Raw genomic sequence first — 27,821 nt, 5'->3', positions numbered from 1 at the left:
AACCTGACCTTTTTGTCTTTTTTATTTAAAAAAATGGACATTTCAACACAATTACACTTTGTATAAATGTTTGCCTGTTTCACTGGTTATTTCATTTTTATTTCAGTGCAAAACAAAATTAAATGTTTAAACCTGGGCGATATTGTGAAAAGGAATTGTCCCCTGCCCAGCTAGCCCCATGCATTTGACTGGAAACATTTGTGGAGGGGACTTCTGTGCACTAAAGACCACCTAGAAATCCCGGGCTTGGGACAAGGACAGATTTTGACACAATTTAAGGAAAACAGATTAACACTTGGTGTCTCTACCTCACCCAGTTTTACAGTGCACCTTTCCTACAGTTAATTTCAGTGTTTTGCATGTTAAAGGAGTGTGATTCACATTCATTTTCAGCATGCTTTCTTCTAATGCACTGCTGTTAATATATCTAACATTATAAGCGTCTTACCTGTCTTGAAAAGGTTGCCAAATCACAGGCTTCTTTCTCTGAGCCTTCCCTGAGAGTCTTATGGTCATCAGCCAAATGAGAACATTCTCTTTCATGGTTTTGAAAATGTACTGTTGTTGCTAATGGCTTCTTTGTGCCTCTCTCTTGATTTCTGCATGGTAATATGCCCTCTTTCCTGAGTTCCCCCCTTCTTTTGTAACCCCGATAATTACTCTGAATTACCACTGCTGCCTTCTCTTGATCTTCTGAACTTTGCTTTTCCAACTTGACTTGCTTATGTGAACATCTTATTGAGTCTTTTTGTATATTGCCTTTACTTTCAACAGGCACTATTCCTTTGTGTTTCTGATGGTTTGTATCTAGGTGACTCTCATGCTCATTTTGGACAACCATGGACACTTGATTTTGGTCATCTGTACTGTCTGTTTTCTCAGCAGTCTGCTCTTGGAGGCCAGGTTTGGTTGTTATTTTGATAGATGTGTTGCTAGATGGCTGCTTCAAAGAGTTCTGGTTTTTACTGTCACTGAGATTCTGCTCTGGAAGGTTTTGTTTGTCAGAAGCATCACCACCTCTTGGAGGCATTTTCCTTTTATCCTCTAGGTTCTTTCTGTCCAGGTGTCCACGGTACCTGCTCTGAATGACAGTAGCAGCCTTATCTTTTTTGCCTCTCTCAGCCTCAGCCTCCTGTGCTACATTTTCATCTGGCTTTACTTCTGGCTTGAGGTTTTCTGCTGGAGATAACTCCTGTTCTGACATTGTTTTGCTTTGTTCCTTTAGATTTTTATTCTCTCTGTAGCTTGGGTAATTGCTCTGCACAATGACAGCTGCCTCCTCTTCAGTCTGAGAAGAAGTACTCTTCATCCCAGCAGGGTTTTCTTCATTGCCTTGAGGTTGCTCATCTTCTTCCATTACACTAATGGAGCCTGCATTTTCAGTTTTTTCCTTCTTCACAAATGATTCCCTGCATGAGACATGTTGCATTTGGGAAATATAGCAGACAGGTAGTGTTATCTTTCAACTTCCTGTAGCAACTTTTGTGTACTAAACCATAATTTAATACATCAGGAAGGGAAAACTGGGCAACTGCATAGAGCACATTAAGGAGAGGTAATGAATATATATATTTTCTGAATAGCAGTGATATTCAAAGTCAGGAAGGATATCCCTATCAAACTTCTTGAAGGCAATGGGGATAGTAACCTATGCAGTAAAAGGGCCAGTGATAAAGTTGATAGACAACAATACACTGAAAATCTAGAGAACATATAAAGGCAGGCATTTTCCGGGAGCTTGCAAAATCTGCCATATTTATACAGATCAAAACACATCCTCAAACAGAGGAGCTACCTGGTTTCAGGTGGCAATGCCAAAAAAGAACCATTGTGGACCTGAAGCCAGGTTATAAAACTTAACAATGAAAATATTTCTTGACACCAGGGAAATAACTGGCACATTTCCTGAGCTTCTTTTCTCACTATTAGCCAAATTTCAATTAGCCAAGCTTCAATGCCAATGTCTTTCACCCTCTTTTCCCCAACTGCCACCTGAAAAACCTCCTGGACACCTTCCATGACTTCCTTCTATTTCATATGGTACTTATTACCTGAGCATTTTGGAACCTTTAACACGATTATCCTCAAAACACATCTGTGGCACAGTAAGTGAGATTACCTCCATTTTATAGACAGAGAACTGGGACAGAGAGATACTAATGGCCAGATCCTATTCTACCTATCCGGGTGTCAATGGACTTTGGCACCTAAATGTGATTCTGTTCCACTTGGCTCAAGTTCTTGAAAATCCAAACATGCATCTCTTTTGTAACACACTAATATGTTACCCTTAAGACGGAGTCATAAAAAGCAGGGAGGAAGGAAAGAACCCATCCCACTTTTGTATTAACAGCTTTGCAGGGACTTAAAGAAGGTGGAACAGTATTGCACTTAGGCTAGAAATAGGCATTACTGTATGAAGCAGATCAACTGGGTCAGGATGTGTCCCAGCACAGTTGATCTGCTTTATTGGGTGAAACACATTGCTAGTTGTTCTACCCAGTGATGCTGGGGACAATGAGTAACACATTTTCCCAGAGCTTGAGGGGCCCAGTCCTGCATGCCCTGGGACTTCCCCCACACAATCAGGCCCCTGAAGCCATGGGAGTCCCTGGCCAGTTTTTCCCTCTTATAGAGATGTGTCCCTGAGATGTCTGGGGAATGTCTCTGAAAGGTGGGGAAGCCAGGCAAGTGTTTCCTTTAGCATGAAGGGCCCAGTCCTGTGTGGAAATTCCTGGGGTGATCCGGATTCTTAAGCCCCCTGGAGCAGCTGCCTAGGACAGCTGGAGAAGTTGATAGATCTTGGCTGTCTGCACTTTCACGCCACAAAGCAAAGAGACATCTTCCACAAAATAGTGGCAAAAATTGATACCACCTTGCCATGGTCACAAGTTCTGGGCATTTTAAGTGCAACAAGGACTTCTGTTTAGTTGGTGGTTAGATGTTGGTAGCACAAAGATGACAAAAGGTGACGTCTGTTTCCATCCTCAGGCATCTGAGTGCCCCAAAGTGCCTGACAGGTGGAAAGGAATCTGGCCCTAAATAATGCAGCTGAGGTCACACAGGAAACTAAATGTCATTTTCCTGTACCACAATGTGGCATACTAACACTACATTATCCTTATATTTTATCCATCCACATCATTGCTGTCTGTGAGCTCTGGAGTTTTCTTCCATGAGAAAGTTTCCAAAACCTTCCTTTCTAGCACTACATCTCTCTAGGCTTACTTCCAACCATGCACCACAACACCCCCCCCAACAAAGCAAAGCAAACCAACCCCCCCAACCCCCCCCCCAAAAAAAAACAAAACAACCCCTCCCCACAACCAAAATGCAAAACAAAACTAGGCACACATTTAAGAAAGAAAAAACAGGAATTCCCAGGAGTATTTCAGAAGATGAGATCATAATTGGTCAATTTTACTGAACAGGCACAGAACAACCACCAAATGTGCTAGATGTACACCACCACACACCAGGAAATCATTCTGAACCATCTTTTCCAAACCCGCTGTGCTTCACTATCACATTTTACTTGCGTGGGGAGGAGTGGGAGTTTCGGTGTTTTTGATTATTGATTTCTTTCTGATTTTACTTTTATCAACTACATATAAATTTAATTATTTATAGAAATATCTCCTGGAAAGCTACTCCAAACAGAATAATACATATCAATGACACTGGATTATATTAAAACTACAAGAAAGTGAAATACTGCCAATTTATTTTTTTTTATCCCAAGTTTGTCTTTTTTTCCTGAGCTCACAAAACTTGAGGAAAAATTTTACTAATGTTTATAAAACAATCAAATATACCACACATGAAATTCTGCTTCACTTTTAGATTATATACCTGCTAACTGATACTGTGATTACTAAAGCAGTGGCACTTGGTGATAAAATAGAAGAAAAAGATCACTACCTCTTTTTTTCAAAGCTCTTCCTCTCCCTGTATCCCTTGTAGTGAGACTGAATTGTTGTTGCTGCTTTGTTAATTGTATCTGTCTGTTCTTTCCTTTTCTTCCTGATTAAGTATCCTCTTGCAACTGATAGAAATCACAGTAGAATAAAACCTCAGACAACAGCCAGCCTGGATTCTAAACTAACACCACATAGTTTAACATAGCAGCAGGAAAGCATACACAAAGGGGCAAGAATAGGAAGTATACACAAAGGGGTGAGAATGTTTTCAACTCAGATTTTCTGTTCTGTAAAATTTTTTGAGCTTTCAAAAATATTTCCATTCTGTGTCAGCCTGAAACCTAGATTTAAGCTTTTCAAGGGGGAAGAGGGAGGGCAGTGTGAGCATGCAAGACCCAGAAACAGTCAATATCCTGAATATTCGGGCAACCATCTCAAATGAAGTACACCCAAGTTCATGTCTCTGCCCTGTCTGAGGTACTTTACCTTGCACCTGATACAGTACAGGTGAGTGTTAGCCACTACAGCAGAGGTCTAGGGGCTTTTAGCAGCAGTGGGCCCAATTCATGCAGCTTGCTTCTGGGGTGGGCCACCACTTGTGACATGATCTGGCTGCTGCCAATTCCCTCTGCTACTGTCCTGGCTTTGGAGGCAGTGACCTGGATCATGGTGGCTGCATCTGAGCTGTGGACCATAAGTTGCTGACCCCTGCAACCTAAGACTAGTAAACTTGCAGTGAGCATGCTACAAGTGTCATGGGCAGACTCTGTGTGGCACATGGCAGATAAGGGAGGGGTCATGCAGCACAGTGGCAGATAGTGCAGGGAGCAGAAAACAGAGCAGCATATCAAATGTGGAGCACATAGCATGGAGGATAAAGCAGAGCAGTATATTGGGTAGGAAAGGGGATCGGAGTAGCACTTGCGGGGGCACATGGCTTAATTTGTAGTACAGCTGCTAAAAAGGTAGGTTCCCACTGCAGACTATGGAGTTGCTTTCTCCCCAGCCACTGAATAATTATGTATATGTATTCTTCACCTTGTTTTCTTCTTCCTGGCTCCATATATTTCCCTCTCTTGACTCCCCAAGGAACCAGCTTCAAAAGAAGTGCTGGAGAGAGGCCTGTGCAATCCCTAACTTGTGGTGTGGTAGTTAAGAGTAATGTAATGGGAAGTCAGAGACACAGAAGTTCAACTTTTCTCTAGAGCTAAGTACAGACATTTGGGTGGGGAGAGGTTAGGGGGAGGCTGGATTGCATTAAAAATGGCCACCCAATTTAAGGTAAGTAGGAATCGGGGTAGCTAGTGAGGGGGATGGGGTGGGATCAGGGATCTGTAGGGGATGGGGGTCACGAGTGATCCATAGTGGGGAGGCATGATCTCTAGGAGGAGGTGGGGGGTAGTCAGGATCTGTGGGAGCAATCAAGGGCACCCATCATCTGCCAGGGGTGGGAGGGTGGACAGGATCTGCATGAGCAGTGGGGAGGCAAGTGGTGCTCACAGGAGCAATCAAGGAGCTTGATCTAGATCATAAGTTATTATGTATAAAGAGTAAAATCAGTGAATTAAAACCCTAGAAAGCAAACAGTTCTTACCTGCTTGAAAGCTGGTAATCAACATTTCCCTTTTGTGATTTTTTTTTACATTTTTATAATCTTTACGAGCAACATAGGCCCTGTAAGCTAAAAGGAGTTAGGAAAATTTAAGTAGTGCATTAGATGATACATAAGGGTGCTGCAAAGAATAACAGAACGTGAATTCAAGGATTCAAAAATATTTTTTTTCCAGGTATATATACATAGAAGTAAACTTTCAAATAAGGGAGACTACTGAGGTTTCAAAAACTATGGCAAGTAGACACAAGCAGTATAAAAATTCCTGTGAACTCTGTGGGTATCCTTACTATTAATTCATTTAATAAATAATAGTACGGAAGTTGGAAGTTACAAGAGGGTGATGCTCAAAGCTGTGCTAAGAGAGATCCTTCAGTTAGCAATTTTTCAATCAATGACTTAATTAGGCTTGTTATCCAAGATGGTTAATGCATTCAATTTTTTTTTGGTATCCTACACAGTATTGTCAGAATATGCTCAAATATTACTAATAAGAATATCATTTATGTAATCACATTCCTCTATTGTTAAACTAGTCTCCTAAATATAACATTGACAAACACAACTGCACTGAAGAACTTATTGTCATAAACTGATTAACTGACATTTTTTTCCAAAAGAATATATGTAGCATGAACTATAAGGTACTTTGTCAAATGCAAGAGGTGTAAAAGAGCAAAATGTAAGAAGGCGTGTACAGTCATATATCTATACATGCACAAAATGCTATCTTTAATGTAAAATACTGTTGAGATATTACCTGACTGTATTTTAATAGCACTTTGTTTCCTTTTCTCCTTTATTTTCTGGTATCTCTTCGAACACAGCCACCCCCTGACACAAGCCTGAATCAAAATAATCCTGCCAATTGTCTCTTTTCGCATTAAATTCAGCTGCTCCACGTGATAGTATTTGAGGAACACCTTAAAAAGAGCAAAAACTCCACAATGTAAATTAATCTTCTCTCCCTGCTAATGAATTTCAGTCTGTTTAGCATCAGTGGGAATTACGTAGTAGGATCAAAGAATGGATTAAATCTTTAGTCATATTGCTTAAACAATCATTTTTGAAGGTGACAAAGCTGAAATATTAATGTAGCTGTTTTTATTTAGTACCATGAGCAGCCAAAACTCTGTTAATGTTATTCGACCCCCAAATCCCAGCTACCACTTGTGTTTTCACAGGAACATACTCTATCATTTTTACAATGTAAAACTTGAGTTTGTGAGTATAGATCACAAACATTTTCCTCTAAAGCTAGTTTCGCAAAACTGATTCAAGTCTGAGCAACGTTTTTTCCCCTGTATCTGTATCAGGCCATTTTTTTTTCAAATTTATTTTATTTTTCAAATTGCTTTTTTTCCTAAATGGAAGTTAATGCTATAGAAAAACAGCTTTGAGAGCTGACAAGCACAAATACTACAAACAATAGCCCTAGCTCTCCTATTGGGGTAAATCGCACTTGCATCTGCTGAAGTAAATGGAGATGTGCTGGTACAAAGCTACTCAGTGTAGATGAGAGGGGATTTAGGCACACTATTTTTTCACAGGTTCTCTCTCCTCTTCTTTTTGCTCCTTTTGTTGCAGTCTTTGTGTGTTAAATTATGTTCTCAGTTATGCTGTTGTAGATGTGGACTAACTGCATTTAAATAAATGGCGATGAGTGCATTCCCATAGTCCCCGCCCACTTTGGACTTCTCCCTTGGACTTGCCTCATAATATGGGAGAGGTTAAGGGCAAGAGGGTGCATCCCCCTGGCTCCCTCTTCCAGCCTCCTTTAGTAGAACCTGCCTCAGGAATGCCCATCCACACCTGAGGATGATCCTTCTTCTACGTGCCATTATCACCATGAACATCCACCTCTGGTGTGTTAGATGGGAATCTCTGGGTGTCACAATAGGTGAATAACAAGAGGTCAGCCATGGAGGGAGTTGCTAACAGAGTTGGGAGGAAGGATACTTGGTTGAGATATGGAACACCTTCCTGGTACATCAAAGGAAGCTCATTAGAAGGGGAAGGCTGTGGCTGGAGGGTGGAAGAATGATTGATGAACTGTCGCATAGTCAAGTGGCAATATTGAGTCAACAGATAGATATCTACCCCATAAACAAAACCTCCCCCTACCCCCACATCAGAATTTGTCTCCAGCCAGCCCCTCTCCACACACTTAGCTGACTTGTCAGGTCCACTCCTCCCCTTTTGCTGGGAAAAATCTTTTTCTTGTGACAGGTTTCTGAAACCAGATTACATTTTGAAATCTATTGCTCAGTTGAAAATGTCTAGAGGCTTTTTTATTATTATTTGAAGTTTAGGACTCTCATCTCCCACTAGGATATATTAAAGCTTCCTAAAGCTGATCTTCCACAACAGACATTCAAAAAGAACATGTATGAACATTCATTGTTTCAAATTCCTTTGTGTACAGAGAGTGAAATCCCAGTGCTGTTGAAGTTGACTGGAATATTGCTATTGACTTCAACAGGGCCAGGATTTCAGCCTAGATCTCAGAGAGCGGTATTTAGCAAAGCAAGCTCTTTTTTTAAACAAAAGTGAATCTAGACTACAGAAATTCCATCAATACCACAGAAATTGAAAAATATTATAAAATCCAAAAATGCATGCTAATATGAAAAAGATTACTTTGGTTTTTCCAAGAACCCAGTTGTCAAGGTGAGCTTTTTCCAAGATGGCAGCACAGGTCTCAGGGCTGACTGGAGGATCAGCATTTGTTTTATAACAGATGAGGGAATACCTAAAGATAAATGCGTGATTCTTCATTATAGTGATACTGAACAATAGAAAGATTCAGATGCATATCATTCATCTAAAAAATACAAGGTTTAAATTATTTTTGTAAGATTCAAAAATACTCTAAAACAGAACAGCATGCCAAAACCACCATGCATTTAAAGGCAGCATTTAGTAACTTCATTAAAAGTGGATTATTGCAAATTGTGTACTCTGGAGGGCGTTTAGTGCTAGAACATCACTACAGGGCTTTTATAAAGCATGCTGTTTTAGTGAGATCCTCTGCCAATTCTTTGCCTTTACAATTTTTTGCATGTTGTGAATGACAACAAACACTTTGATCCTAGTATTTACAATTGTTTTCTGTTTAGCTATATTATTTCAAAATAATAAACTTACTATCTTGCATCCATGCCTTTGCCATGGCTAAGCTTGATTACTGAAACAGTTGGGGCTACTTATGAAGACCACTCAGACTTCAGCTCTTGCAGAACATGACTTAAATCTTTGCAGGGAGTTATTCACATATGTGCTGCAGACACTATGCTAGTTTCTAGTTTTTTCCTGGGTATAATTTAGGGTGTTGTTTTTGATGTATGAAGACCTTTGTAGCTTGGGTCATGCATATCTGAGAGAATACCTCTCTCACTTCAGATTTTAATATTTGAAGTTAAGTGCTCTAAGGAAACATTTCCTGGGTACTTTCAGCTAAGGACAGAGCATTCTTACATAAAAATTTCCAAAACTTATTCTGCCTTTGCTACAACACAACCTCACATAGGTCTACTGTAAAGACCACCAGGCTGTGTCCGACAAGATAATGATTAGCATGTAGAACTAGGGGGTAAAACCATAAAATTACTACGTAAAGTCTATGTCCCTCAAGAAATGTGAAATTAGTATGCTCTTCTCTTTTCTGCTGACAGGGTTTCTTCTCTGGTTTGCTAAAACAGTCACCTATTTAGATCTCACCTATTTAGAACTACCTTGCTAGTCCTTTCTGGAAACATATTCTGCATGTCAATTGCATTTTCCTGGTAGAGGTTTTGAGTATAATAAACTCCTCTCTCAGTTTTCTGAGTTCAAGAACAGTTACAGAAACACTACTGTGTGGGGTATCTGCCAGGTTAGGTGTCATCTTTTTTGTTGTCCAGCTCATCTAGACATACAAAGCCTGGATTGTACAGTTATAAATGAAGGCAGTTTCCCCATGGTATAATAAAAAGGACAAACAGCGCTGATTCCTTTATTACTGCCACTAAATCTGCAGTTTGTTCTTTTTACTACTGATTGGATTGGCTGATTTTTAGTCTGATAAACAAACTTTCCCATTATGCCAGGACTTTAACTACAAGGCTCAAATAAAACTTGACAGATGTTTAACAAAACCCTTGTGCATGGGGCTTGATCCTCCTGTGGTGTGAATCAACATAGCCTTGCTGACCTCAGTGGAGCTTTAGTGACTTGAGGTCGTTTTTTATATTTGCTGCTCCCTGCAATTGCCTTCTTACATTACCATTACCAAAATCTTTAGAAAACAAGCAGCAAAAATCACATCACAGCTTGTTCACTACTTGATACAGTGTTAACTATGCCTCATCAGGCTGCACTTTCCAGACAAAGTGATGGCCCCATCAGCACTCCTGAAAAATCTATATAACATCCCTTAGCTTTTTAAGAGCTTCTATCAGAGTGGGTGTTTTCTGCATATTTTATATTTCCCCTCCCCTGTAAATTTATGTTCTGATATAGGCAAATGCCTGACTTCTTTATTTGTAAAGAGCAATTCAAAATCATTGTTTAATAATTCTCATTTGAGTAGAGCTTTTTACTTTAACATTCTTATGTTCACAACAAGGGTGAAACACTTCTCTTAACATATGAATAACACTTATGAACTAAATGTAAAAGTAGCAGGAACATGTATTCATAAATTTACAACTTAATCTTGGATAGATACCCTCTAATCAAATCCTGAAGTAGCATGGAAATGCCAGAGGCTGAACTAGACTGACACTGAGCAGCTAAAGCAACAGTTATGATTTAGGGAGGCTATCACCTTTTTGCACCAAATTCAAAACATTAAAATCTCTTAAATTTCAAACCCTAATGGAAAGTCTTCAAACTGTGCTCACAGTGATTTCTGAGTCTGCAGAGAGCTTGAAACAGGTTTTTTTTTGGATTGGCAGTTTCCCCCTGTTAATCAAAAAGGAGGTATTTACCCCCACATCAGAACTATTTTGTCTGTCCAGTCTAGATTGTCACCTTCTTCGGCAAGGATTTTCTTTTCACTTTTGTATTTTAAGATAGTGCCAAGCACACTGATGATAACCAGCAAACATCACATGACAGTCATCATGGAAAAAGGCCCACGTTTTCACATATGTACCGTTTTATGAAGTTAGAAAACAGAATGCGGTGAGAATAACCCTGTCTTCGAATTCTTGCTGTCTCCAGAATTCCTGTGTAGCGTAGCTGCACCAGTACTTTCTCTTTGTCAAATTTATGTGCCTGCCGGTCATTATTTGGTTTGATGCAACGGACAAAGTGAGGCTGGCCAACCACCATCTTAGATAACAAATCCATCAGTGAGTACTGCAAGAAAATAAAGGAAATGTTTTTCACTGTGATATTAAAAGTCTGTAAGATGCGAAGAGAGTGGTGCACTTGCAATTTCATTTCACATCTGTGGAACTATATATTACACACACTCACACACACACACACACAGAGTAAAAGCTGTTATCTGGCATCCCCCGGTAATGGAGGATGCCGGCCAGTTAACTGAGCGGCCCGAACAGGCGTCCTTGCCTGTTTGGGCCGCTGCTTCTCCTGCTGCATCTGGGGTGTCACCGCCATGGAACACGGAGGCGGGCCCTGCACAGCCTGTCATGCCCCCAGGCCATGGGGGCTTGGCAGCGCAGGCTGCTTTGCCCCGGGCCATGGGGGCTTGGCAAAACCGGAAGTGCTATGGTGGGCACTTCCGGTTTCACTTTGCCTTACAAGCCGACATGCTGGTTAATAGAGTATGCCAGCTTGTAATTGCTGGTTAATGGAACTTTTACTGTGTGTGTGTGTGTATATATATATACCCTATATATAGGGTTCCCTCACTTTATGCGGGTTCTGTATGTGTGAATTTGCTCTTATGTGATGGCCATTCTTATACCAAAGATTCCTTATATGCAAGGTAAATTCACTCTTATGTGATTGGTGTGGTGGAAGCCCACAGTCAGCTGCTTTGTGCAGTGCATTGTGGGAGTGATGCTCACCAAAATATAGTCTCCTGTGTGGATATGTGCTCCTTGCTCATTGTCTGCGATATGCGTTTCTGTTGTTGCCATCCTCATTATGATAGTCCCTTCTGCTTGTGTGTACTTTCTGCTGTTGGCGAGTACCAAAATTGTCTTGTAAAAGTGGTAGAAATGGGTCTGGGGGTCAATAGAGTCAAGGTCTTGGAATGCATCCCTATTTGTATAAGTGGGTTCCCCTTTATGTGAATTCGAGTTATGCACCATTTTCCAGGAACACATGTACACCATAAAGCAAGGGAAACCTGTATGAATTCATTTGAATTTTGCTAACGTGGTTATTTAATGGTACACAAAGCAACTGGCTTAGGAGAAGTTCTAGTCACAGGGATATCTTTAAGGGAGCAGGATACAATACTTGAGATAAATATATATGGATATGAAGCATATAAGAATATCAAATTCCTAAAGAGAATATTCTCAGAAACTACATTATGGCTAACTAATTAAGCACAAACTTTCATTTTTTTCCTCAACCACTGTTTAAAATGCTTTTTTTTTTTTGCAAGGTGCTTTAATGACCTGTTGCAGTGCTATAGTTGCTGGTCAACTGCATCAGCCATGCTATGTTCTCTCACATTAAGTTGTGGGAAAACTTGGTTCATCTAGGAAAATATCTGAACATAACTGCAAAAGCAGAAAGGATTTTTAATAAAAAATACATTTAAAAAAGAGTATTTTAATTTTCTTGTTCTAAAAAATGCACATAGACCATGTGGATCTGATCCTGAAACTGTGAAATAAGTGGAGTGAACCATATATCAAATAGTTACATCTTATCAGGTAATTACAATTCAACTTTTTATGCCCTCGTATTTACCATATTTACTTGCATAATGACCTTCTTTATAAGACATCCCCCAATAATTAGATTCTATATATGGAAAATGTATAAATGTGTTATAATTTTCCAGGCATAGAAGAAATTATTGGAGGTTTGCATTTAATTCCCTCCCTTCCTACTGCTACAGCAGGGAAAATAAATTTGGGGGGGGTCAAGTAGCCCTCTGCTCTCTACATCCCCAATATTTTCCCCTTAGCAGTCCTTTCCAACTCTCCTTACTGTCAGAGACTGCTCTCCCTGAACATATGGAAGTAAAGTGCAAATCTGAAAATAATAACCTTGAAATTAAACATGGCTGTAGCAATTTGAATATAGTACTTACACACTTAGTTTATCCAGAATTGCTGCATGTTACCTTTTTCTGAAACTACTGCAAGTTTTAGCACAGGCACTCCATAAACACACTTTTAAGCAGTACTTTATCACCTACTTATATTCGTCCAAAGGCAAAGGCTTGTGATTTACCATACAGTTCACTGGGCTGACCCCACAGTTTAGCACTGCTCAGTATTTCTGTGTATAGGAGGCCCTCACCATTCGCGGGGGATCCATTCCAGAGATCCTCGTGAATGGCCAAATCCATAAATATGTTGGGAGCCCGGCAGTGGTGCTGTCAGTGGCGGGGGAGGGAAGAGTTAAGAGGAGCAGGCTGGATGGACCTGCTGAAGACTAATCTTGAGAGAAAAACTTCCCTGGGAACAGGGCAGCAGATCAATTGATCTGCAAGCTTGGAGGAGCTCATGATCCACAATGAACGTTAATTGTCACCGCATTCCTTCAATTACCATAGTGGCAAATCAGTTAAGTAACATAAACTATAAGGAAAGTGCGTAAGAGCTGGTGAGAACGTGCGGGGGAGAGCCTGCGCAGGGAGAGAGCGTGGGTTTGAATATTTGCACCATGAATATTTGAAACCACGAATGGTGAGTCCACGAATGGCAAGGGCTTCCTGTCCCCAGATACCTCTGACAAAGGATCCAAATGCTAATTAGCTGCCACTCATGATCGGAAGCAGGTGTTTTTGTCACAAGTCCTGGGATGCTCCAAAAGTTTATATGCAGATTAGGCACAGGACAACCAAATCTGGCTTCACTTCATGGAGGGGCAGGGCCACACCAATCATATGGGCCAACTGAGAGAAGCGGCGACAGAGGGATTCTGGGTGAATTGTATGCCATGTTGTGGCTCACCATGACTTGAAAGAGTTGGTGGTGAGGGGGACTGCACTTAATGGGCACTACTGTATGTTTTATTCAGAAGGGCTACACTAACCTATTCTTGTGGTATGTTTCCATCATCTTGTCTGCCCAAGTTCTAAAAGCATTTAATCAACTTTACAGTTGGTTTTCACTACTGAGCACATTTTGCTTTTGGTAACAGCTTAATGATAGACAATGTATTTAGTGAGATTTCTTTGTAAGCAATTATAAGACCCCATGTCAAATTGCGGGGGGGAGTGGGGGACCTCATCTTGTATTTGAGTAAATATGGTAATATTTATATTGAAGACTCTTCATCCCTGTTACTGGAGCTATTGGGGGACCCCAGGCATTCCAAAGTCAGGAATGATGGGATAGTTCAATGGCATCAAGATAGTAAAAGCTACCTTTCTTTGCTGGGAGGAGGGAGAAGAATTAAGGTAACAAACCACCTCAAAATGAGGGTCTGTCAAGCTAGATCAGAGCAGAACCAGTTGGTGAAACAGTAGCTGCTTTCTCTGCAAGAAACCTCTAGGTCAGATGTGGAAAAACACCAGTTCACCTTCACATTTCGCAGCTTCCCCTACTCAGCCTACACCTCAGACTGCCATAAGGAGCTGAAAATTAGTAACAAGGCTGAATCTGGACCCACAGTTTCCTGCTGGTGTTCTACAGAATTGCTCCATTTCAAGATCCTATTAAAACACAGATGAAGAGGCTAATATCTTAAGATTCAAAGGAAAGTGGCAGCATGGTGGGGGCGAGGGGCGGGGTGTAACACATCACAGTAGTGAGCTAGATGCACATAGCCAGTGTGGGGCGTCAAAAAACCATATGTTCCCAATTAAGTTGTACAATTGCATTCTGAATGGATGTTACACTGTGTAGTACAGTGTTAAAATGAGCTCTGTCAACAGCTTGCAGTGAAACACTATCACGATAAGCTATTTTGTCACTGAGGTCTGTACATGCATTTCTCAACAATTTGTGGACTTCTTCAGCTAAGTCATGGTAACAGGATTCGGTTTGAGTCCTTTGTTATCTGTAACGGAGTTTCCACCACACACAAAAGATTTAATAAGCCCTACTGCCAGCTTCTGGAACTGTATTTGTTCTTCGCTCATTGAATCACAGAAATCAGTGATAGAAAAACTTGGTTCACTCTTTTTCTCCATTCACACTGTAAACAAAATAACATTCAAATACAGGGATTGCCAACCTGTGGCACATGTGTCACAAGTAGCCCAGGCAGCCATTGTGTGTAGCACATAGCAGACTGGGGAGGGGACAGGCAGATATAGTGGGAAGCAAAAAGCAGAGCAGAAGATCAGGCAGGGGAAGGAGATAGAAGTGGCACTTGGGGAGGGTGGAAGGCTAATTTGTGGCATGCCCGCAATAAAAGGTTGGCCCCAACTGGACTAGCACATCACTTTATTTCCTTGATAGTAAAGTACCACATTCAGTCTGCTAAACATTGAGACTGCTCCTTACTATTTTCTATCTTGAATGTTACCCCAACAGGCCCTAACATTATTTGAGGAAGAAATAAACCAACAGGAGCCTGGAATTCAGGCTGAAACCCCATATTAACAATTTCCACGTGCAATGGTGGAGTAATTAATGTAAAAGGTGGAAACTTACATGAGACATTTACTGCTTAGTTGCCTAATTAACTGTGCAGTAAACATCTCAGCATCTACATGTGCACCCCCATTAACTCCACAGCAGGGTAGTATTTGTAAATCTAAGTACTACCCTGCTGCAAAGTTTTCGCATGCAGCAGTGCACAGTGCATGCAGATGTTGACCTAGCTGGCTAGGGCATGAGTGTGCATCACTGCTGGGGCTGCTTGTAGACTAGCCTCACATTGAAATGCCCTCATGCCCCAGCCAACCCCTCTGCAGAACACAGAACCTGGTCAGAGCAGTCCCGGGCTGGCAGGCTGAGTCCTGGGATCCCCTGCCAGGTGGGCCTTCTCCGACCCGGCTCAATGTGCTGCAGTCCAGGCACACATGTAAACCGCATGCCCAGGAGCTTCCTCGGAGCAATAAGATCTGCAGTTTATTGCTGTGCACTAATGGCATGTGTAGGCTGTGAAGAAATCATCCTCAGTCTGCCTCTCCTGTGTAAGGGGACAGCCCAACCCCCTCTGTCTCCTCTTCACACTGCCTGGTTGCTTTGGCAACCAAGCTTGGTCACCTAAGGAGAGCTGGGTTGTAGATATCCTTTGTCCTAGTTTTCCCACCAGGATACCTGTGGGAACAATCTGTATAACCCTGGCCCCTCCCCCTGGGGATGCTGACAACTTTTAAAAGGATTAGTCTGCATCACGTGATGCTTGTTTTGAATTGGAACCAGGTGATGAGGTCAGAAAAGTTATTTAAAGGTCAGATCACTTGGTCTCAGGGACACTCCCTCCTCGACCAGGCATTTTGCAACACAGACAAGTAGCATACCTCAGGCAGCTGCCTGAAGCTGATATGTAAGTAGAAATCTGGAATATAGCCAGAAATTAGGATTTATGTGTAGGAAGTTGCATATTAAAAGAGCCACTGAGCTCATATTTGCAAGACTCAGTTGACTGGAAATTGCTCACAGTGTTTTTCTCTTAACTTCCCTTGTGATACCCTCTTCCCTATTCTCTTTGATCATTAAAAGGATATTTGGCTCAGTGAGTCTAGCTGTGAATGTATGAGGGAAGAGGGGTCAGAGATGTTCTTTTGCTCCCAGAAGAGCTTGGCTGCTTATTAACTACCTCAGACAAACCTAGATTACTCTGGGAGGCTACAAGCTATAAGAAGCACCCAGAAATATTACCTGTGGGCTAAGCACCCCAAGGTCAGTAGGGTCTGTGTACCCCAGCCACACAGAACCCTAATGGAGACCAGAGCCCGGGTGGTGGCAACGATTACCCCAGGCTTAGGGTAATCGTTGCTCCAAGAAGGGGGTTGGTCAATCGTAGGTGCCCCCAGGGAGACACCTGAAGCATGGTTTTGGTTGGGCACAGTGAAGTGGGTGGCTCAGCATAGTAGTGCCCCCTACTGGCCCACCACATAGGTATGCCTAGCAATATATATGTAAGTGTATGCTTTGGTAGAATCTGCTTTCAAAAGTAATTTTTTTATCCATTAGCATTTTGAATACAGTGTTTAAGGAAAACAACACAAAATGTACTAACAACAGTCACTGTGTTGTGTAAGGTCTGAATAACTCAGGAGGCTTGTTGGCTCATTGTCGAGGCCAGACCATGACTTGACAGGAAGAGGAGTCCAAGAGGAGTAGTTGCTCCTGAAGGGAGCAATCCTGACAGCACAAGGGATGTCCATCCCATCTTGGAGGAAGGGTAGCAAAAGGACACAGCAACCCCCTTGGCTCAGCAGGGAACTGGAGGACCTCCTACACCTAAAAAGAGAGACTTATAAAGGCTGGAATAACCACCTAGGAGGAGTGCTCAGCACTAGTCCATGTCTGCAGAGAGTGGACCAGGAAAGCCAAGGCTGCAACCGAACTCCATCTGGCTTCACATATCAAGGATAATAAAAAAGTCCTTTTTCAGATATGTAGGGAGTCAGACAAAAAGCAAGGGTAACATTGGACCCCTGCTGAACCAAATGGCACAACTGATAACTGACACCCAGGAAAAAGCCAACCTGCTTAATGGGTACTTTGCATCAGTCTTTCATCAGCCCAAAGGGACCGCCCTGCCTAGCATGTCACGGGACAGCCAGGGTGAGGGCGTATTTATACCCAGCACTGGTGTTGATCTAGAAAAGGAACACCTTGAGAGGCTGGACATCTTCAAGTCAGCTGGTCCTGACAGATTACACCCTAGAGTACTCAAGGAGCTGGCAGGTGTCATAGCCCAACCTGAAGTAGCTGAAGACTGGAAGAAGGCCAATGTGGTACTCATCTTCTAGAAAGGGTGGAAAGTAGGTCCCAGGACTTGCAGGCCAAACAGCTTGACCTCAATCCCTGGTAAGATTCTGGAGAAAGTTATCAAGGAGAGCCTTCTGGATAAGCTGGCTGATGGTAACATCCTGGGGGACAGTCAGCACAGGTTTGTCACGGGTAGGTCTTGTCTGACCAATCTCATCTCTTTCTATGACCAGGTGACATATCACCTGGACAAGGGAGAAGAGATTGACGTTATATATCTGGACTTTAAAAAAGCCTTTGATCTGGTGTCCCATGATCTCCTCATGGAAAAATTGGCCAACTGTGGTTTTGGCTATACAACAGTCTGATGGCTGGGAAACTGGCTCTGAGGTTGGATCCAGAGAGTAGTAGTCAATGGAAGCGAATCATTATGGCGCTCCGCGACCAGTGATCTCCCCCAAGGCTCTGTCCTTGGACTGGTTCTCTTTAACATCTTTATCAGTGATGTGGACATTGGGGTCAGAAGTGCACTGGCCAAATTTGCCAATGACACTAAACTTTGGGGCACAGTGTCCACACCTGAGGATAGGCTAGCGATCTAGGTTGACTTGGATAAGCTTAGTAAGTGGGTGGACACAAACCTGATGATGTTCAATACCACAAAATTTAAGGTACTCCCACCTCAGGAAAAAACCCTGCAGCACGCTTATAGGCTCTGCAGTGCTACATTTGCAAGCACCACAGCTGAAAGAGACTTGGGGGTCATGACTGACCACAAGATGAACATGAGCCACCAATGTGATGTCACAGCTGGTAAAGCAAACAAAACTCTGGCTTGTATCCATAGATGTTTCTCAAGTAAATCTCAGGATGTCATCCTCCTACTGTACTCGGCCTTGGTGAGGCTGCAGCTGGAGTACTGCATCCAATTCTGGGCTCCACAATTCAAGAAGGATGTTGAGAAGCTTGAGAGAGTCCACAAGAGAGCCATGCACATGATCAGAGGGCAAGAGAATAGGCCTTATGATGAGAGGTTGAGAGCAATGGGACTGGGTGGAATAGGACCCCTACTAAATGGGCATAAGCAATTGGTGACAGACGGGGGGGACAAGGCTGAACTCCTCAATGAGTTCTTTGCCTTAGTGCTCCTAAGTGAGGGGCAAGACAAGTCTCTCACTGGGATTGTAGAGAGGCAGCAGCAAGGCACCAGACTACCGTGCATAGACCCTGAGATGGTGAAGAGTCACTTGGAAGAACTGGATGCCTTTAAGTCTGCAGGCCCGGATGAGCTCCATCTGAGGGTACTGAAGGCACTGGCTGACGTCATTGCACAGCCACTGGCGGGAATATTTGAACACTCGTGGCACATGGGCCAGGTCCTGGAGGATTGGAAAAGGGCCAATGTGGTCCCCATTTTCAAGAAGGGGAGGAAGGAGGACCCAGGCAACTATAGGCCAGTCAGTCACACCTCCATCCTTGGCAAAGTCTTTGTAAAAATTATCAAGGCTCACATTTGCGAGATCCCGGCAGGAAAAATTATGCTGAGGGGAAACCAGCACGGGTTCGTAGCAGGTAGATCATGCCTGACTAATCTAGTCTCTTTTTATGACCAGGTTACAAAATGTCTGGATGCAGGAGTAGGGGTTGACGTCATATACTTAGACTTCAGGAAGGCCTTCGATATGGTATCCCACACCATACTGGTGAACAAGTTAAGAGGCTGTGACTTGGATGACTACACAGTCCAGTGGGTGGTGAATTGGCTAGAGGGTCGCACCCAGAGAGTCGTAGTGGATGGGTCGATATCGACCTGGAAGGGTGTGGGCAGTGGAGTCCCGCAGGGCTCAGTCCTAGGACCGATACTCTTCAATATCTTCATCAGCGACTTGGACGAGGGAGTGAAGTGTACTCTGTCCAAGTTTGCGGATGACACAAAAATGTGGGGAGAAGTAGACACGCCAGAGGGCAGGGAACAGCTGCAAGCAGACCTGGACAGGTTGGACAAATGGGCAGAAAACAACAGAATGCAGTTCAACAAGGAGAAATGCAAAGTGCTGCACCTAGGGAGGAAAAATGTCCAGCATACCTACTGCCTAGGAAATGACCTGCTTGGCAGCACGGAAGCGGAAAGGGATCTTGGAGTCCTAGTGGACTCCAAGATGAACATGAGTCGGCAGTGTGACGAAGCCATCAGAAAAGCTAATGGCACTTTATCATGCATCAGCAGATGCATGACGAACAGATCCAAGGAGGTGATACTTCCCCTCTATTGGGCGCTGATCAGACCGCAGTTGGAATACTGCGTTCAATTTTGGGTGCCACACTTCAAGAGAGATGTGGATGACCTGGAGAGGGTCCAGAGAAGGGCCATTCGTATGGTTAAGGGCTTGCAGGCCAAGCCCTATGAGAAGAGACTAGGACACCTGGACCTCTTCAGCCTCCGCAAGAGAAGGTTGAGAGGCGACCTTGTGGCTGCCTATAAGTTAATCATGGGGGCGCAGAAGGGAATTGGTGAGGTTTTATTCACCAAGGCGCTCCCGGGGGTTACAAGAAATAATGGCCACAAGCTAGCAGAGAGCAGATTTAGACTGGACATTAGGAAGAACTTCTTCACAGTTAGAGTGGCCAAGGTCTGGAATGGGCTCCCAAGGGAGGTGGTGCTCTCCCCTACCCTGGGGGTCTTCAAGAGGAGGATACATAGGCATCTAGCTGGGGTCATCTGAACCCAGCACTCTTTCCTGCCTATGCAGGGGTTTGGACTCGATGATCTATTGAGGTCCCTTCCGACCCTAGCATCTATGAATCCATGAATCTTCAGCCTGGAAAAGCGCAGGCTCAGGGGGTACTTGGTGGCTGCCTATAAGTACATAAGGAGTGTGTACCAGGATCCGGGGGAACATCTGTTCACCAGAGCACCCCAAGGGATAACAAGGAGCAACGGTCATAAACTTCTCCATGAATTTTTTAAGCTGGACATAAGGAAAAACTTCTTTACTGTCCAAGCCCACAAGGCCTGGAATAGGCTCCCTCCAGAAGTGGTACAGGCACTTACTCTGGACTCATTCAAGAAACATTTGGATGCTTATCTTGCTGGGATCCTCTGACCCTAGCTGACTTCCTGCCCCTGGGGCAGGGGGCTGGACTTGATGATCTTCAAGGTCCCTTCCAGTCGTAATGTCTATGAAATCCATGAAATAATATTTTCTCTTATATTATTTACTGTATTCACTCCTCTTCAGTTCTGGAACATGCTTTACAATAACACTATGCAAAGTTTGATTATTGCCTTCTATGATAATATAGCTTGCTATTCTACCTATTTTAGGTACTTATATGGTTCTCATCTGCATAGTATGTGTTCATCTCACATTCTTTGATGTATTTATTCTCCCAATCCCCCTGTGAGGTAGGGCAGTACTATCAACTCCAGAGGAAATCAAGGCACAGAGAGAGTGACTTGCCTGAAGTCATACCAGAAATCTGTGGAACAGTCTGGAATTGAGTCTGGGTATCCTTTCTCTCGCTATTAGAGTCGATATTTTTTTCCTGATGCTGCACTTGGGACTTGGTAGCAAATGATGATTATTAGCACATTTTTATATTTTTGCAAAAATTATTATGATTTCATAACTCAGCCTGAGCATACTTTAATGGAAGTTGTCATGCTGCTATTTTCTACTGAGGGGCTTAAAACTGGGAAACTAGAAGGAATTTCCAGGGGAGGGAAGGGGACTGTGGACCAGTTCAACAGCTTCTACCACTGTCATTCTGCTTGAGTCTCTGTTGACAATTCAAATTGCCCTTTTCCTGTTTAAATCCTAAAAGAGATGCAGTACAATTAGTGCCTGCTCTCCTCTCTGTTTTATCTCCTTTAAAGACAGAGTGGTAGGGGGAAGTGTCATTTACTCCTTGCTGCATCAAAACAAGAGATTAATTCCATTCTATTGAGTGAACATGAACTGTCACATCTGCCTAATCCAGGCATCTACATCACACTTCACAAGGTTGTCTATTAAGTTCACAAATTGTGAAAGAATCTCTTTTGTTTGTCTGATTTGTTGTAATCACAATCATCATTACAAGTACCTGGAAAGGAGGCCAGTGCATTTTAAAAACTGAGAGAGTATGCATTACTTTTACTCTAGCATAAGGTAAGGACAGATCCAAAATCTTACTCTAAAGTAAGAAGCGACAGTCTGTGTTTTCATATTGGTTGTCTCTCTCGGATGATGTGTTGTATCTTCAGTTTCATTCTGTAAACATGAAAAAAGAAAAAGACACTTCTTATTCTTATGGCCTGTAGTGTATTTTGCATCAAAACAAAGCACCCCTTAAAAGACTATCTTTTATAAAGGATGTATGCCAAACTGTAAGGGCTATAGAATAATCACTCACAAAGACAGAAATTGTTGCACCAGTATATTACTTTTCATACAATCTGTATATGCACGCACGCACACACACGACACAGCTTAAAAACTGAATGTCTAGATAAAAACTCAGAAATAATGTGATAAGAGGAAAAAGTTTTTTCCCCTTTATATTAAGGACTGCTGCAGCTCTGTACATAATTTCAGCACGCTTTTATTTTGCTTCTCTAGGGAGCATGATTATTCCCCAAACAAATATTTAAATGTTTTCTATTTGACTACAACAATACAGCTAGGAAACGTTTTTCTGAAGTAGCTATAAACTATAGTCAGAAAGAAGGGAAAATGTAGGTTTTTACCTCACGGAAGGAATACGAATTGCACAACACAAAGAAATCCAGCTAAGCAGAAAAGAAAATAGGAGAGGGAAAAAAAACCAAGGAAGGGGTTACTTGCTTACTGTTAGTAGTGATAATATTGCCATTGTCTACTTTAAATAAGAGTTCAATATGCTGCAGTGAAACTAGGTTTCTTACCTTGCTACGGCTGATTGATTTCTGGGGAGTCCACATTTGGTAATTTATTGCACTTTTGCTTTTACTATGCGCCAGGTTACCTAAGGAGAGATGACAGGAAAACAACCTACCAAAACGTTTACATCTCAGCTAAATGAAGAACCACCTTGTGCAGGCTCCTGAGGTCATACCTCTGTATATTTCTGGCTTGTTCTTGTGTTCTTATTATTCCTTCCCAAGGATAAAAAGGGAAAACTTTGGAAACATCACAAGAGGATGAAACAGGGCTCTGCCATGACTGATTAAAACAAGCAACCTCTTCAAACATGAATACCCTGATGCTCATTTACACTAAAGTCCCCTTATATTGCCCTGGCAAGTAAATATAGCTTCAACTGTGACTTAAAAAAGGGAAATCAGTTTTGTAGTTCCACTTCTAGAGTCCTTAAAATCAAGAAATTTTGCTATTGTTAGGATGCCCAGGATTAGCTGAATTAAGGCAGTTTAAGCAGAACAGGGTTTTTTAAAGAAATACTGAAAATACCTTATGAATGCCTTAACAATTCCACTTTGGGCTTAGTTAATTCTAACCATTTTAACCAACTGACATTGCTTTAGCTGCCCACATACAATTTTGGGAATCTCAACGTTGTACAAATTGTCTTCAGCTTCTACAGGGATGGGTGGATAAAATGTAGACAGACAGGTTATAGCACATTACTGGTTGTACGTTAAGGGTTCATGGTTATTGTGATAGCACCAAATACCAAAATCCCCATTTGCTTTATCAGAATGCTAATAGGGTTAAGTATAGACAGTCAAAAAGCCTGAGGCTGAATCGATTCAATCTTCGCAGGGTAGCCAAAGCTGCGTAGACTGAACCGATAAGCAAATGAATAGACATTCAATTCCGATTCCAGAAATGCAGCTACATGCCTACAGTGGCCCAGGCCAGAAGCCAAGAGGTGATAGAGCAAATCTACCTGCTCCACTGGAGCAGACAACTTGGGCCAACGCTAGCTTGCCCACCCACCCTGTAAGGGGAGTTTTGCTGGGGAGGTACAAAGCATCCTGGGATGCTGGGGAATTGCGAGTTAATTTGAAACTGGAGGGGATCTAGGACAATAAATTGATTTAGCCTAAACCAGTTAAGTTTCATACTATATCCATCCAGGTTTCTCTTAAATCAGTTTCGGACATTTTGAAAGTGGTTTATGTGCACTGAACTTCTGTTGTGTTACAGATTTGAACTGGTTTTTGAACACCTATATCCTTTTATGTGTAATTTCTGTCCTTAGCCTAGATGCTTTTGCCCTTGTTTTAAAAGTTCCCGTGCACAGTCCACATTTTAACAATTCTTGTGCTCTGCATAAAGTCAAGGAGACAAAAACATTCAGAAATAACCTTGCCATGGTTTATTTCACACTTTTGCTTAAGAGTGTTTCAGTCACTGGCTCCTTTCCTAGAAGTGCAACGTGTGTTGGTTCCACAGAAATAGCACCTTTGTATCACAAAAAATTCCAGTACCTGGATAAAACGTGTGTAGGAATGGCATTGTTTCACAATGAACTCTGAACTTCCCTGCTTCTTCTGACTTAAAATAGACTTAATCTTAATTCCCTATGCAGCTAAACCTCCATCTGTAATCAAGAGGACTTTTGTCTAAGAAAAGACTTTAGATTACTTTATGGTACAGTAATATTTTAGAGTAATATCTAATAATGTCTTCAACTTTAACTTTCTTTTTATAATACCAATATATCTCCCAAGTAATTGTCCACGTAACTGCAGTAGAAAAATATCTATTTTTTGTCACAGATGTCCTACTACATTATAGCCCATATAATAAAGAAAAAAATGGATCTCATTTAGACATGGCAGCATATACACAGAATTACATACATAGAATACTGCAACAATGTTTAGCTCCATAGCAGAACAGAATAAATTATATTGGGCTTTCAGGTTCTTATTTATGGAAAATGTATGGAAACTAGATATGCAAGATACAAAGGATATGGTTTAATTAGGTCAGAGTTTATTTAATTGAATTATCTGGGAATTACCTGGCAAGAGCTTGTGCAGTGCCGGTCATTGCTGTTCCTTTGTTTCTACCTGTTTGGCAGGGAGGAGGGAGGAGGGAGGGAGCTCCTATCAACTTCCTCTCTGTTCTAGACCTGATCCCAGACTGCTACTAAGACTGTACCACCTTCTCTCATTAAGAAGCTGGAGAAATGAGGCATATTTGATGTCAGGAGCCTATTCCCTAGATTTTTCAGACAGTGAGACAAGGCTCTGTCAGGCAGAGCAGGGCATTCATATATGCCTTACCCAGAGCATGCCTATAGCTTACTTGAACACCTTGGGACAGGTTTCAACTTAGGCAGGGCCCTCCTCTGCCTGCCTTCTCTTTGGAACTGGAAGGATGTGGGAACCTCAGAAGGAATCCCAACCCATTTCTTCTGACTTGATCAGATACAGCTCTCCCCACTTTGAGCTTGACATCTGTATATATTCTAAGGAGCAAAGCCACTAAGCTATGCAATATCTCAAGCAGCCAGACAAAAGCCAGGAGTAGTCAGTAAAAGCAGTTGGTAGTTAGGTTGAAAAGATCTACCACAAGTACTAGGAAATATGTTACCTGTTTTTGTAAGAGGATGGGTTACCAGCTGTCTGGTCAGAGTGTTTTCGGAGGACCGCAAGAGCAGCACAATGTCAGCTGGCAGGGTATCTCGGTTCTTGGCCAAGAACCCACTTGCATTATAAAGTACCTGTTGAAAAAGTATGTTTGGAGTCCCTTGGTTTTTGATATATTAGCCTTTTTCCAAGTGCTATAAAGCTATAATATATCAAAAGAGAAAATATGCAGCCTTGGGGCGCATCTAGGTGAACGCATATGTGTGGTATGCAGTGCCGCACACTGCACATGCCACACATGCAGGCATTTCCCATGTTGCTACTTTACAGTGCAGGGGTTTTTTTTGAGCCTAGGAGATTCATAGATGTTAGGGTCGGAAGGGACCTCAATAGATCATCGAGTCCGACCCCCTGCATAAGCAGGAAAGAGTGCTAGGTCTAGATGACCCCAGCTAGATGCTCATCTAACCTCCTCTTGAAGACCCCTAGGGTAGGGGAGAGCACCACCTCCCTTGGGAGCCCGTTCCAGACCCTGGCCACTCGAACTGTGAAGAAGTTCTTCCTAATGTCCAATCTAAATCTGCTCTCTGCTAGCTTGTGGCCATTGTTTCTTGTAACCCCCGGGGTGCCTTGGTGAATAAATACTCACCAATTCCCTTCTGTGCCCCCGTGATGAACTTATAGGCAACCACAAGGTCGCCTCTCAACCTTCTCTTGCGGAGGGTGAAAAGATCCAGTTTCTCTAGTCTCTCCTCATAGGGCTTGGTTTGCAGGCCCTTAACCATACGAGTGGCCCTTCTCTGGACCCCCTCCAGGTTATCCGCATTCCTCTTGAATTGCGGCGCCCAGAATTGCACGCAGTACTCCAACTGTGGTCTGACCAGCGCCCGATAGAGGGGAAGTATCACCTCCTTGGACCTATTCGTTATGCATCTGCTGATGCACGATAAAGTGCCATTGGCTTTTTTGATGGCTTCGTCACACTGCCAACTCATGTTCATCTTGGAGTCCACTAGGACTCCAAGATCCCTTTCCACTTCCGTGCCACCCAGCAGGTCATTCCCTAGGCTGTACGTGTGCTGGACATTTTTCCTCCCTAGGTGCAGCACTTTGCATTTCTCCTTGTTGAACTGCATTCTGTTGTTTTCTGCCCACTTGTCCAACCTGTCCAGATCTGCTTGCAGCTGTTCCCTGCCTTCTGGCGTGTCCACATCTCCCCATAGCTTTGGGGAGATCTCAGGGTCAAAAAGCCTGCACCTAAAAAAGTGTGACTGTGGCTCCCAGAGGCCCCCCAGAACCCCAGGTAAGGCTGGACCTAGCCTCCCCTACCCCACCTGGGGCAACATGCCATGAGCCAGAGTGCATATGGCACACCATGTGTGCTGCTGCTACTTGTCTCTGCAGAGACATGCCCCTAAGGGCCAGTAACTGACTTTTTCTCTTTTGGCCGTTGCTAGTCTTAATTTTGAATGTTCAGAAACACCAAGATGCTCACCATGAAAGCCAACCTGATAACTGTCATAAAGCATTTGTTTACTACTACATAAACGTTCTCTCTGAGATCTACGTATTTCCAAAAGGACAGATTTTCAAATGCACATGGCGAAGGCAGGGGTTTAGGTTGTAGCCGTGTTTGTCTAAGGACATAGGCAGACAAGGTTCCTTGGGTGAATTTGATATCTTTTATTAGACCAACCCAAATAGTTGGAGAATAGTTATTAAGCAAGCTTTCGGGTTCAAAAACCCTTCATCAGGCTAAGGAAGTTTCAGCAGTTGGTGTGTGCTCTTCCTGGATGGAATAAAAAGGCTGGGGAGTCAGTTGCCATGGGGAAGGCAGGCATTCAGTTCTAACTAAAAATCATTGGGAATTGAGCATCTCACTCAGAATTGTGCCTCTAAGTCTCAGAATGCTAAAACAACAACCTGTATAATATAAGTCTCTTACCTTTCCTGCATAATGGTAAATCCCAAAGTTTAGGTCTATTCTTTTGGGCCTCCAAAAATATTTTGACTTTAAATTATCTTCAAATTTTTCTGTAAGCAAAAACACATTGCATCTTATTAAAGTAATTGTAGAAAACTGGCCATAAATCCATAGTACTTTGAAGCAGGGATCTACTAAGGAAACTTAATTGGCTTTTCAAGCAAATGCAGTGACCTAAAACAGATTCTGTCATTTTTTAAAGAAAAAAAAACACCCTGCCAACTAGCTGGTCTTGTGCTTAAAGCAGTGGACAAAGATTTAGGAGCTCTTGGATCCATCATTTGCTCTATCAAAAACTTCACATGACTTAACCTTGCAGTTTTGAAGTGAAAATTAAATTTAATTAAAATTAACTTTTTTTTGGTTTGAATTAATTTTAACTTGAAAAACAAAAGGCACTTCAAGACTTTTATAGTTACATGACGACAAAAATAAGGCCTCTTGTACATGGACATGAGAACCAAAATAATTAAATCAATTATAATCAAAGTAGCTTATACTTTGAGCCTGTGGTAGATTTTCTTACTCTAAAATAAGTGTTTCCAAATAAAGAGCTGAATTGAAATATGTACTGTTAATTCAGGTTTCAGTTCCAGTATTTATGTAGACAATCCCTAGAGCAGTATGTGTTTTGTTTTACCTGATCCTTCAACAGGTTCTGTGTTTTGGTGCAATATTCATACCCACTTCTTTACACAGTTAGGATCTCCTGATAAGAGCTGACTCAAGGCCTTGTGACACCTTACGCTGAAAGCTGTAAAAATGTTAATTGGCTTAGTGTTGTTGGCCTTAGTGAAGCAGTCAC

General features: G+C 42.3%; 1 protein-coding gene across 2 annotated transcripts in view; it reads right to left on the bottom strand.

The window, feature by feature from the left end:
* MYO3A (myosin IIIA) overlaps positions 1-27,821 on the bottom strand; it is a 270,931-nt gene that overhangs the window by 27,018 nt on the left and 216,092 nt on the right. For both annotated transcript variants that reach the window (XM_059729090.1, XM_019497913.2), the window contains 11 exons: positions 26,978-27,066; positions 25,037-25,166; positions 22,417-22,496; positions 22,240-22,281; positions 21,686-21,763; positions 10,670-10,875; positions 8,173-8,284; positions 6,293-6,455; positions 5,515-5,601; positions 3,922-4,045; positions 449-1,409 (listed from right to left, as the gene is read on the bottom strand). In XM_059729090.1, the coding sequence (XP_059585073.1) occupies positions 449-1,409; positions 3,922-4,045; positions 5,515-5,601; positions 6,293-6,455; positions 8,173-8,284; positions 10,670-10,875; positions 21,686-21,763; positions 22,240-22,281; positions 22,417-22,496; positions 25,037-25,166; positions 26,978-27,066 (2,072 nt within the window). The remainder of the gene's footprint in view (positions 1-448; positions 1,410-3,921; positions 4,046-5,514; positions 5,602-6,292; positions 6,456-8,172; positions 8,285-10,669; positions 10,876-21,685; positions 21,764-22,239; positions 22,282-22,416; positions 22,497-25,036; positions 25,167-26,977; positions 27,067-27,821) is intronic.

Source organism: Alligator mississippiensis, chromosome 5, assembly GCF_030867095.1.
Source record: "Alligator mississippiensis isolate rAllMis1 chromosome 5, rAllMis1, whole genome shotgun sequence".
Classification (NCBI taxonomy): domain Eukaryota; kingdom Metazoa; phylum Chordata; order Crocodylia; family Alligatoridae; genus Alligator; species Alligator mississippiensis.
The sequence above is the reverse complement of the archived record's forward strand: the minus strand, read 5'-3'. Positions and strand labels throughout refer to the sequence as shown.